A 13,313-nucleotide genomic window follows, 5' to 3' on the forward strand; every position below is an offset into this window, starting at 1 on the left:
ATGCTCAACATAATCATGTTGTGGGCTGTATCCCTTATGGTGGTGGGACAGCGGTAGCTAATTCCCATTGTGTGGAATCGGTGAGAGAAGTAGCCGAATCTTTATGGTGGTGGATCGGTGAGATGGGTTATCCCATGTTTGGTACCACATGCATTTAGTTGCATTGCATTAGGTTGTTGTGTATAATTGTAACATGAATGGAAGTTGTCCAATGTTATAATTTGTGTGTATTTTGGTATGAATGTTGCTATACTATCTAAATATAATTGATTTTGGGTGAATAATGTATGGATGAAGTTGTATTGTTTATATACCTATAACATTTGTTAATGCGAATGAAACTCACCCTTACTGTTGTTATTTTTCAGATTGAGGAGTAGCTTGTGTACTTGGTGAGGATTAGCTCGTCAAGTAGTTCGATAGAGTCAGTTGGGTCTGTGTCATGCTCTGGTCGTGTAACACCGGGAACGTTATTTTAGAATTGGCTGATAAACTTCTGTTTTGTTTATGGTTTATGGTTGAATTATGAGTCTTCGACTCCAGATGTTTGATTATTCAGTTGTTAAGAATATTCCGCTGTGTTAACATGCTACCTGAATAATTTTTGGTTTATCATTCCTTTATGGCATGACATGAATATTGTTTATTTTGTTGGCGTTGTAATACTCTTCTTCATGTTTTACTCTGATTTTAATGTTAATTTCTGCGGGGTTTAGAAGGGTGTTACAATAGTGGTATCAGAGCATAGTCGGTCGTTTGAGTCAGAGTCTTAGTGTCGGTTAATCCTTCGTATACGATTAGTGTAAAGTTGACACTGTCGATACTTCTTGTTCTAATGAATATTGTCTGATATTTAGCAGAACAATGGCCGGAAGAGGAGGAAGAAATGACGACGCGATTGCTGAGGCTCTGGGCATGATTGCTGGTGTATTAGGAGGAAATGCCAATGGGGCTGGTATTGGTGTTGACAGGCAGCTGAATAGCTTTCAGAGGAACAATCCTCCGTTGTTCAAGTGCACGCACGATCCCGAAGAAGCTCAGAGGTGGCTGAAGGAAATCGAAAGGATCTTCAGAGTGATCGATTGTGCTGAAAATATGAAGGTGAGGTATGGGACTCATATGCTGTCTGAAGAAGCTGATGATTGGTGGATGGCTAGTAGAGATGAACTTGAATCTGCAGGTGTAGCGATCACTTGGGCTGTATTCAGGCGAGAATTCTTGAGGAGGTACTTTCCTGAGGATGTTCGAGGCAGGAAAGAAGTTGAGTTTTTGGAGCTGACACAAGGTAACATGACGGTGCCGGAGTATGCTTCAAAGTTTGTTGAGCTGGCCAAGTACTATGTCCACTATAACAATGATGAAGCGAGCGAATTTTCGAAGTGTGTTAAGTTCGAGAATGGTCTCCGTGATGAAATTAAGCAGGGAATCAGGTACCAGAGGATTCGTCGGTTTACATATTTGGTGGACTGTAGTAGGATCTATGAAGAGGATAACCTCAAGCTGAAGTCATCTCACTCTCGCGAGTTAGTTGACAAGAAAGGGAAGAAGCCTATGGACCGTGGTAAACCATATGGTAGAGGTAATTATAAAGCTGGAAGTTGGAAGAAGCCTAGTGGGGGAGACTCTAGTGCTCCTGTTAAGTGCTTTAAGTGTGGGGAACCTGGACATCGTGTTCACGAGTGCAAAAGCGAAGAGAAGAAGTGCTACAGGTGTGGTAAAGCAGACCACATTGCCGTTGAATGCAAGGGAAGGACGGTGACTTGTTATAACTGTGGTGAAGAAGGTCATATTAGTCCACAGTGTCCTAAACCAAAGAAGAATCAAGCTGGGGGTAAAGTTTTCGCTTTATCTGGTTCAGAGACTACTCCAGAGGATCGGTTGATTAAAGGTACGTGTTTTACGCATGGCACTCCTTTAATTGCAATAATAGATACTGGAGCGACTCACTCGTTTATTTCATTGGATTGTGCTAAACGACTGAATTTGGAAATATCTGAGATTAATGGAAGTATGATCATTGACACTCCTGCGTCGGGTTCAGTGACTACTTCGTTTGCCTGTTTGAACTGTCCAATTGATATTTTTGGTAGAGAGTTCGGAATGGACTTAGTGTGCCTTCCGTTGGAACAACTTGATGTCATCCTGGGTATGAATTGGTTGCAATTTAATCGAATTCATATCAACTGTTTCACGAAGACGGTTATTTTTCCGGAAGATGTCGGCGTTGAGGGTGTAGCAGTGACTGCTAGACAAGTGGATGAAGCAATGAAGGACGGGGCTGCCGTGTTTATGGTGATTGCATCCATGGAAGTGAAGAAGAAAGTGGTGAGTGGAGACTTACCGGTAGTATGTGAATTTCCAGAAGTTTTTCCAGAAGATGTAAGAGAGTTACCGCCAGAGAGGGAAGTAGAATTTGCTATTGAGTTAGTTCCTGGAACTAGTCCGGTGTCGATGGCGCCGTATCGTATGTCGGCATCTGAGCTAGCAGAGTTGAAGAGTCAGCTAGAAGAGTTACTGGAAAAAGAATTCATTCGTCCTAGTGTGTCGCCGTGGGGTGCGCCGGTGTTGTTGGTAAAGAAGAAAGAAAGTTCTATGAGATTGTGTGTGGATTATAGACAGCTGAATAAAGTTACTATCAAGAATCGGTATCCATTACTGAGGATTGATGATTTGATGGATCAATTGGTTAGTGCGAGTGTGTTCAGCAAAATTGACTTGAGGTCGGGATATCATCAGATTCGGGTGAAGACGGACGATATTCAGAAAACGGCATTTAGAACAAGGTATGGCCATTACGAATATACAGTGATGCCATTTGGAGTAACTAATGCACCGGGAGTTTTCATGGAATATATGAATAGGATCTTTCATCCTTACCTGGATCAGTTTGTGGTGGTATTTATCGATGATATTCTAATATATTCTAAGAGTGAAGAAGAACATGCAGAGCATCTAAGAGTGGTATTAGAACTACTGAAGGAAAAGAAACTTTATGCGAAACTATCAAAGTGCGAGTTCTGGCTAAGTGAAGTAAGCTTTCTTGGGCATGTAATTTCTAAAGATGGTATTGCCGTTGACCCAACGAAAGTAGAAGCAGTGTCTCAATGGGAAGCTCCGAAGTCAGTTTCCGAAATCCGTAGTTTCCTTGGTCTTGCGGGTTACTATAGAAAGTTCATTGAAGGTTTTTCAAAGTTAGCGTTGCCGTTAACTAAGTTGACTAGGAAGGGTCAAGCATTCATCTGGGATTCGAAATGTGAAGAAGGATTCCAAGGGTTGAAGAAGAGGTTGACTAGTGCGCCGATCTTGATTTTGCCGAATCCGGCGGAATCTTTTGTGGTATATTGTGATGCTTCGTTGTTGGGACTAGGAGGTGTACTAATGCAGAATCAACAGGTAGTCGCTTATGCGTCGAGACAACTCAAAGTGCATGAGAGAAACTATCTGACTCATGACTTAGAATTGGCAGCAGTGGTATTTGTATTGAAGTTGTGGAGACATTATCTGTATGGTTCGAGGTTTGAAGTGTTTAGTGATCACAAGAGTCTGAAGTATCTCTTTGATCAAAAAGAGCTGAATATGAGGCAAAGGAGGTGGTTAGAGTTCCTTAAGGATTATGATTTTGGGTTGAATTACCATCCGGGTAAAGCAAACGTGGTTGCCGATGCTTTGAGTAGGAAGTCCTTGCATATGTCTATGCTGATGGTAAGAGAATTGGATTTAATTGAACAATTCCGAGATTTGAGTTTAGTATGCGAAGACACTCCTGTCAGTGTTAAGTTGGGAATGCTGAAGCTGACTAGTGGTATTTTGGAAGAAATTCGAGAAGGTCAGAAAGCTGATGTAGAATTGGTGGACAAGTTGACTCTGATTAACCAAGGCAAGGGAGGTGAATTCAGAATCGACGAGAATGGTATTATCAGGTTTGGTAACCGTGTTTGTGTTCCTAATGTTTCCGAATTGAGGAAGAGTATTCTCAAAGAAGGACACCGTAGTGGATTAAGTATTCATCCTGGTGCTACCAAGATGTATCATGACTGGAAAAAGCTGTTTTGGTGGCTTGGAATGAAGAAAGAAATTGCCGAGTTTGTGTATTCTTGTTTGACTTGTCAGAAGTCAAAGGTTGAACATCAGAAGCCATCTGGATTTATGCAACCGATGTTTATTCCTGAGTGGAAATGGGATAGCATATCAATGGATTTTGTTTCGGGTTTGCCGAGAACTGTTAAGAATTGTGAAGCTATCTGGGTCGTGGTAGACAGATTGACGAAGTCTGCACATTTTATACCAATAAGAATGGATTATCCGATGGAAAAGTTGGCTCAATTGTATATTGAGAAGATAGTTAGTCTACATGGTATTCCTTCGAGTATCGTGTCAGATAGAGATCCAAGATTTACGTCGAAGTTCTGGGAGGGTTTGCAGAAGGCTTTGGGTACTAAGCTGAGACTAAGTTCTGCTTATCATCCGCAGATGGATGGACAGACTGAAAGGACAATTCAGTCGTTAGAAGACTTGTTACGTGCTTGTGTGTTAGAAAAAGGAGGTGCTTGGGATAGTTATCTGCCTTTGATTGAATTTACCTACAACAACAGTTTTCATTCGAGTATAGGTATGGCTCCGTTTGAGGCATTGTATGGTAGGAGATGTAGAACTCCATTGTGTTGGTACGAAGCTGGTGAGAGTGTTGTGATTGGACCAGAAATTGTACAACAGACTACGGAGAAGATTAAGATGATTCAAGAGAAGATGAAAGCTTCTCAGAGTCGTCAAAAGAGCTATTATGATAAAAGGAGGAAGACACTTGAGTTTCAAGAGGGAGATCATGTGTTTATGAAGGTTACTCCTATGACGGGTATTGGTCGTGCTTTGAAGTCAAAGAAGTTGACTCCGCGTTTTATTGGACCATTCCAAATTTTGGAAAGAGTGGGAGAAGTGGCATATCATATTGCGTTACCGCCAATGCTTGCTAACTTGCATGATGTATTTCATGTGTCTCAATTGAGGAAATACATTTCGGATCCGTCCCACGTGATCCAAGTGGATGATGTGCAGGTTAAAGACAACTTAACGGTTGAAACGTTACCTGTGAGGATCGAAGATAGAAGACTGAAGCAATTGCGGGGCAAGGAAATAGCTTTAGTCAGAGTAGCTTGGGGAGGACCAGCTGATGGAAACGTCACCTGGGAGTTAGAAAGCCAGATGAAAGATTCCTATCGGGAACTATTTGCTTGAGGTATGTTTTCGAGGATGAAAACTCTTTAGTGGGGGAGAGTTGTAACATCCCGAAAATTCTTATTTAATTAATTTAATCAAGTTTTAAATTAATTATGAGAAATTAACATTTTGTTGAATTATGGAGAAAAATAATGAAATGTTAAGTCGTTGGGCCATGCGGTGGAATTAGTAAAGTGGGGGTGTAATTGTGTAAGAGCCCATTTCTAATTTTATGTTTTTCATAAAATAAAGGAAAACAAGAAGAGAAGGAAAAAATTAGAACGTGGAAACCAGAAGCTGTGAGAAGAGGAACTGAAGAGCGTGAAGGAGAGCCAAAGAGGAAGAGGAACCAATTCAAGAATTTGGCTAAGGTAAGGGGGGATTCTTCTCATTAACCTCTATTATGGGTTGTATGAATGATTCGATGGAATTTGTATGTTAGGATTTCGAAATTGGATTATATGTCAGGTTTGGGGTTTTGGGGTTTATAGAACTTTGATTCAATTTAGGTTGTGAATGATGATTGGTGATGAAATGTGTAAACGTGCAATTTATGTCGTATGTGTGATTTATTTTTCTGAAATTCGTACTGGTATGATTTGAGAGTATTTGGGAGGTATAGAATGCTGTTTTCTGCAGGTTGGGGTTTTTGAAATCACCGGTTCGCGCCGCATGCACAGGGTGGCGCCGCGAACAGGTGGGCTGAATGTCAGGATGTTTTGATACGCACAGGTCGCGCCGCGTACCTGTGTTGGCGCCGCGAAGGCGTAACTTTTTCCTCGCTTCGCGCCGCGTGTAGGTGTTGGCGCCGCGAAGGCGTAACTTTTTCCTCGCTTCGCGCCGCGTGTGGATGTTGGCGCCGCGTGCTGTGCTGTTTGGGATTTTTGTTAAAGTTTAACGATGTATAACTTTTTAACCGTTAGTCTGTTTGATGTGCCATTTCGAACATGGTGAGGCTAATTCAGTGATATATGCAATAAAATAGTGTTTGAGTTGTGACTCGAATTTAATTTAAACACTTGATTTAATTGGTTGTGGTAGTTTATATTGTTATTGCATTGGTTGATGATTATGATTGTTCAGTTGTTTGGTGTTGATGATTAGCATGCGGTATGTGATGCATGCATTTCATAATCATGTTGTGGGCTGTATCCCTTATGGTGGTGGGACAGCGGTAGCTAATTCCCATTGTGTGGAATTGGTGAGAGAAGTAGCCGAATCTTTATGGTGGTGGATCGGTGAGATGGGTTATCCCATGTTTGGTACCACATGCATTTAGTTGCATTGCATTAGGTTGTTGTGTATAATTGTAACATGAATGGAAGTTGTCCAATGTTATAATTTGTGTGTATTTTGGTATGAATGTTGCTATACTATCTGAATATAATTGATTTTGGGTGAATAATGTATGGATGAAGTTGTATTGTTTATATACCTATAACATTTGTTAATGCGAATGAAACTCACCCTTACTGTTGTTATTTTTCAGATTGAGGAGTAGCTTGTGTACTTGGTGAGGATTAGCTCGTCAAGTAGTTCGATAGAGTCAGTTGGGTCTGTGTCATGCTCTGGTCGTGTAACACCGGGAACGTTATTTTAGAATTGGCTGATAAACTTCTGTTTTGTTTATGGTTTATGGTTGAATTATGAGTCTTCGACTCCAGATGTTTGATTATTCAGTTGTTAAGAATATTCCGATGTGTTAACATGCTACCTGAATAATTTTTGGTTTATCATTCCTTTATGGCATGACATGAATATTGTTTATTTTGTTGGCGTTGTAATACTCCGGCGCGGCGGAGCGATTTATTGAGAGAGATGAAAGAGAGATACGATAGAGAGAGGGATACGGTAAAGAGAGTTAATAGGAGAAGCTGAAACGTCACATGTTTACCCTAATTCTTAATCCAATTCCATTTAATTCTTTTTTTATTTAATTATTTTAATTAATTGTTTTGTTTTTTGAATAATAACAATATTAATTCTGAAAATATATGGATCAAGCAATAATCACCATGGGCCGATTTGCTCCTCACACCCCTATGACTCGTCACTGCCATTTTTGGCTAGAGAAATTCTGTAACAAAAAATACTCACTTGGGCCTGTACCAGTAGGCCTGCGCCTTGCTTGCTGCACCATCATTTTAGTCATACACCCCCTGTTTCAATTACATCTTAATTTAGGTTTAATTAGATTTCTACCAATTTTCTTTAGGTGATAAATGCTAATTTTTATCCTATTAATTCTTAGACTTTAATACAATTTTTGACATAGAAAATAATCATGAAAATATTAGTTTAGGCTTTTATTTTAATTCTTTTGCTTGATTAGAATTCTTATTTTCTTCATAAAAGTCATAAAAAATAATAGTTCTTTTATTTCATTTTCGCACTATATTTTGAATCATTTGTTTTCATGTTTGGTGCTTTATTTTCAAGTCATTCTTTTGGTCACTTTTGTACTAATTTTGTATCATTGTTTACTTGTAATTTTTTACTTGAAATTGTAAATTCACTTGTATGTTCCCTTTAGGTTTAGGACCTATAATTCATAATATTAGGCTTAGTCTTTTCCCTTAAAATCCTAACAATTAGGTATAATCATAACATTAGTCTAGTTGATCGTTTTAGGCTAGTTTTTCTTCTCTTTTCAACATTAAAACATTTAATAAAGGAAGAGGCGGATCACACTTTACTAATAGTGGGAGAGAAATGAGTGGGATCTATTCCCTAATCTGTTTCTCAATCACTTAGTGGGAGAGAAATGAGTGGGATTCATTCCCTAATCTGTTTCTCGATCACTATGTAATGGGAGAGAAATGAGTGGGGTTATTCCCTAATCTTTTTCTCTACCATTACACACTTCTATGTGATTCAACTCGCATATTAATTCCCCTTAAAAATCACCAATCAAAAACATCAAAAACATCTAATAAAGGCTTAGACCTAAACAAAGTAATGAAGTGGTGCGAAGCCTTGTATTGGGTTTTATTCATCATGGAATTACCCTAAAAAACACAAACCAATCTTGTCTCTTCTCTCACTTGCCTTCAGGGCATTCTTTCCCTTAATCGGACATGTTGCTTCCTTTCGATCGCAGACTGGTAACGCATAAGTCTCCACTCAACGAGCTGCTATCCTGACGCTAGATTGCGAATGTAATTCCGTCCGCTAAAAAACACAAAAACAAACAAAAACTAAAGAGCCGAACTACGGCGCTCTGATTCCTGAAAAGGATACGTAGGCATTAGGTCGCGGGGCCTAAGTGAGCACAACTATTTATAAACCTTATTTTCCCCATGTTTCTTTTTCTTTCTTTCGCAGGCATTCCATTAGTAATTAAGCTTTAGATTTATACACCCTTAGAATAGAACAAACATAAGTGGATCCTGTGGAGTACCACAGACGTGAGGGGTACTAATACCTTCCCCTCGCGTAATCGACTTCTTACCCGATCTTTGGTCGTAAGACCTTCTCTTATCCTTTCTTTATTCTAGGTTTTTTGATATTCCTTTCCCTCGATGGGATAAATATATTGGTGGCGATTCTGTTCATCACATTTCGCGAGCGTACGACACACCTGTTCTTTTAGTTGTTCCTAAAAAGCAAAACATAAATCATATGCAGATTATCTCTTGATAAACCCACTGAAAACAATGATCCTAGGCCCTCTCCCAACTTTTAATACCCTATGTACGAAGCTGAAGAAGAGAATAGTGAAGAGATCACCCGTCTACTTGAGCACAAGGAAAAGATCATTGAGCCGCACAAAGAGCCTTTGGATGTAATCAATTTAGGTACTGAAGAAGAGAAAAGAGAAGTGCGAATTGGGGCATCGTTAGAAGCAAGCGTCAAAGAGAAAATGGTTGATTTGTTGAAAGAATATGTGAATGTCTTTGCTTGGAGCTACCAAGATATGCCTAGGTTGGATACCACTATTGTAGAGCACAGGTTACCGTTAAAACCATAATGTTCGCCTGTCAAGCAAAAGCTGAGAAGAACTCACCCAGATATTACAGACAAGATCATAGAAGAGGTACAAAAGCAAATCAATTCCGGTTTCCTCATCACATCAGAATATCTTCAATGGTTGGCCAACATAGTGCCCGCTCTCAAGAAGGATGGAAAAGTAAGAATGTGTGTTGATTACAGAGACTTAAATAGAGCAAGTTCGAAAGATGATTTCCCGCTACCCCACATTGATATGCTGGTAGACAACACTGCTAAGTTTAAAGTCTTATCATTTATGGATGGATTCTCTGGTTACAATCAAATCATGATGGCACCTGAAGATATGGAGAAAACAACTTTTATCACGCCTTGGGGCACGTTTTGTTACCGTGTAATTCCACTTGGTCTGAAGAATGCTGAAGCAACTTATCAAAGAGCCATGACGACTCTTTTCCATGATATGATTCACAAAAAGAAATTGAAGTTTATGTGGATGACATGATTGCCAAGTGTGCATCAGAATAAGAACATGTAGGGCATCTACTGAAGTTGTTCCAACGTTTGAGAAAATACAAGCTGTGTCTGAATCCAAGTAAGTGCTCATTTGGTGTCTGCTCTAGAAAACTACTGGTGTTGTTTCCGACCCTCGAGCCGTGAGTTTCCAACTCTCGTGTTGTGATTTGTTTGTTTTTCGACCCTCGAGTCGTGAGTTTTCAACCCTCGAGTTATGAATATTACATACCATTGCCTTTTCGACCCTTGAGTCGTGAGTTTCAAACTTTCAAGTTATGAATATTACATACCATTGCCTTTCCGACTCTCGAGTTGTGAGTTTACAACCCCCGTGTTGTGATTAGCCCCTTTGTAATCATTAATATGAGTTTCTGACCCTCGAGTCGTGAGTTTTCAACTTACCATTTACTTTTTCGACCCTTGAGTCGTGAGTTTCTAAACATATCATTTTGTTTCAGACCCTCGATTCGTGAGTTTCCGACCCTCGAGTCGTGAGTATTTAACATACCACTTCCTTTCTGACCCTCGAGTCGTGAGTTTTCAACTTATCATTTCCTTTTCCGACCTTCGAGTCGTGAGTTACTAAACACATTGTTTCCTTTTCGACCCTCGAGTCGTGAGTTTCCGACCCTCGAGTCATGAGTATTTAACATACCACTTCCTTTCCGACCCTCGAGTCGTGAGTTTTCAACTTATCATTTCCTTTTCCGACCTTCGAGTCGTGAGTTTCTATTCGTATTATTTCCTTTTCGACCCTCGAGTCGTGAGTATTTAACATACCACTTTCTTTCCGACCCTCGATTCGTGAGTTTTCAATATATCGTTTACTTCTCGACCCTCGAGTCGTGAGTTTCTAACTTTTCGTTGCCCTTCCGACGCTCGCGTCGAGAATTTCGTATACCCACGTCATCATTATCTCGCCACTTACTATCACAACTTTTAAAACTCAGGGCAAATTTCGGGGTCTTCCGGTATTTAATAACTCTTCGATTCAAACGTACAAGAACTACATACTCTCGCACCCTTCAATCAAAGAGTAATTAAATAGGGGCAACTGTCATACCCCAAATTTGACCCACTAAGACTTGTCCCTTCTTATTGGCACATCATTTAAAATACGTATGTATTAAAATATATATGTATATAAGTGTGACCAAAATTATAAAATGGGGGTGTGCATCAAATAAAAGTGTGTATTTAATTCAGCTTATTATTCATAAAATATGAGGCTCGATTTCAAAATTCAAAATTATTTTTAAACTTTGATTTTATAAACTTCCTTGGTATATTTACTATATTTTGGATTTTTGTAATAATTTTTTTTAAAAATATAATAATTCACTTGTAAATTATTTATATTTTTAAACAAATATGTGCTCGCCTTTCATATGCTTTCAATTGGGTTTTTATTTCAAATAAATAACATAGAACAATTGGTAAGGAATAAGGCTTTCAAGCAAGAAGTCACGGGTTCGAATCCCATAAGTGGCATTTTCACACTTTTTCTCCTATCTTTATTAATGGAAAATTTTGGGCTTTTGGATATGGGTTATTTCCTTTTATGGATTTTAACCTAATTCTCTAACTCTATAAAAAGGGGTTTTGACAACCTTAAAAGGGACCTTTTTTCCCACTTTCACTTTCACGTACAATTTACAAAATTCACAAAAAACACACCTTTTTAACTTTTTTTTTACGCTTCCCTCCGAGGGTTTGTCTTAGGGTTGTCTTGAACAACCCTAACCCGCCATTGTCGATTAACCGACAACGGCCGACAAACCCTTTCCCCTTTTCAAACTCAATCTCAAAATCAAACCTTTTGGCCAATGATTTAACATGAGGCCCCCTTTTAAAAAAAACTTATTTTGGCCAATGATGATGCATTGAGGCCCTACTTTTTTACTATACACGTATTTTAGCCTTTGGCCATTTGGCCATTCTTGTCTAGATTTGACAATGACCCCCTTTTTACCATACATGGTCTTTGGCATTTGGTCATTGTTGTCTCGATCTGACAATGACCCTATCAAAATCTTTTGGGTTTACCCTTTTGAGAATTATTTGGAAAACCGCTTTTGTTTTAATTTTTAATATTATAATTTTGGTCGTAATATATAAAGAAAACCCTTTTATTACAAAAATTATTATTTTTTATTGTCGATACTTTTTTTATTTTGACTTTACAAACCCTTGAGTTTCCTCCTTTTTGGACAATGATGCTACATGAGGCCTTTTTAAAATTTATTAGTCAACAATTGTCAAAACCTTTTTATAAAACCTAAAGACTAAATGGGTCCCCTTGAGTTCAAGGGAGGAAAAGGGTGCCTAACACCTTCCCTTTGCCTAATTTACCTACTTACCCAAAAATCTCATTTTTTTTAAGGTTTCCCACTTGCCTAAAACAAGTAGTGGGTGGCGGCTTTGTTTTTATTAAAATTTTTTAGCCGGTTACCACACATTTATTACTTGAGCAAAAATTACACCGACTGTGAAACAAGATATTCACTGCTCGAGAAAACTTGATGCACTCTTGTATGGGTTGCTCACCGGCTAAGGCAATACATGTTGACTCATACAACATATCTCATATCCAAAATGGATCCAAGCAAATACTTGTTTGAAAAGCCTGCGTTGACTGGAAGAATTTCCCATTGGCAGATGATATTATCAGAGTACGATATCCAATATTGTGCCCAAAAAGCTATCAAAGGAAGTATTTTAGCGGACCATCTGGCCTCCCAACCTATTGATGATGACCAATCCTTGCAAGACTACTTCCTAGACGAAGAGATCATGTATTTGAAATTAAAAGATTATGAGGAACCTTTACATGGAGAAGGACTTGATCCTGAATCCCGATGGGGTTTGATATTTGATGGAGCTGTTAATACTTATGGTAAAGGAATTGGGGCAATCATTGTTATGCCACAAGGTTCTCATGTACCATTTACTGCAAGACTGATGTTCGACTGCACCAACAATATGGTAGAGTATGAAGTTTGTATCATGGGACTAGAAGAATGGGAAACTCGTCATCCTGGTTTAATTCCTTACAAAGATTATGCTCGAAGACTGCTAACCTTCTTCAACAAAGTTGAATTCCATCACATACCTCGTGAGGAAAATCAAATGGCAGATGCATTGGCTACCTTAGCTTCCATGTATCAAGTGAAGTTTCCAAATGAAGCTCTTCAAATTACAACCATGCGCCTGGATAAGCTGGGTCATGTATTCACCGTTGAAGCTATCACAGATGACAAGCCGTGGTTTTATGACATTAAAGTCTTCTTGCAAAAACAAGAGTACCCACCGGGGCATCTTGCAAAGACAGAAGAACTTTGAGAAGATTGTCCGGTAATTTCTTCCTAACTGGGGATGTGCTATACAAAAGGAATTTCGACATGGTATTGCTCAAATGCGTGGATAGACATGAAGAAAACCAATTAATGCAAGAAATTCACGAAGGATCTTTTGGCACTCATGCCAATGGACATGCAATGACAAGAAAGATACTGAGAGCAGGTTACTATTGGATGTTAATGGAATCTGATTGTTACAAATTATATGAAGAAGTGCCACAAATGCCAGATCTATGCTGATAAGATCCATGTGCCTCCGACGCTACTCAATGTTAT

The 13,313-nt window shown here is 39.0% G+C and overlaps 1 protein-coding gene across 1 annotated transcript; it reads left to right on the plus strand.

The window, feature by feature from the left end:
- Positions 1-12,273: 12,273 nt before the first annotated feature.
- Positions 12,274-13,020, plus strand: LOC131662691 (uncharacterized). Its single transcript, XM_058932547.1, has one exon. It carries the CDS (start codon positions 12,274-12,276, stop codon positions 13,018-13,020), a length of 747 nt encoding a protein of 248 aa, XP_058788530.1.
- The last annotated feature ends 293 nt before the right edge of the window (positions 13,021-13,313 follow it).

The sequence above is a fragment of the Vicia villosa genome, linkage group LG1, assembly GCF_029867415.1.
Source record: "Vicia villosa cultivar HV-30 ecotype Madison, WI linkage group LG1, Vvil1.0, whole genome shotgun sequence".
In the NCBI taxonomy this organism is placed as follows: Eukaryota; Viridiplantae; Streptophyta; class Magnoliopsida; order Fabales; family Fabaceae; genus Vicia; species Vicia villosa.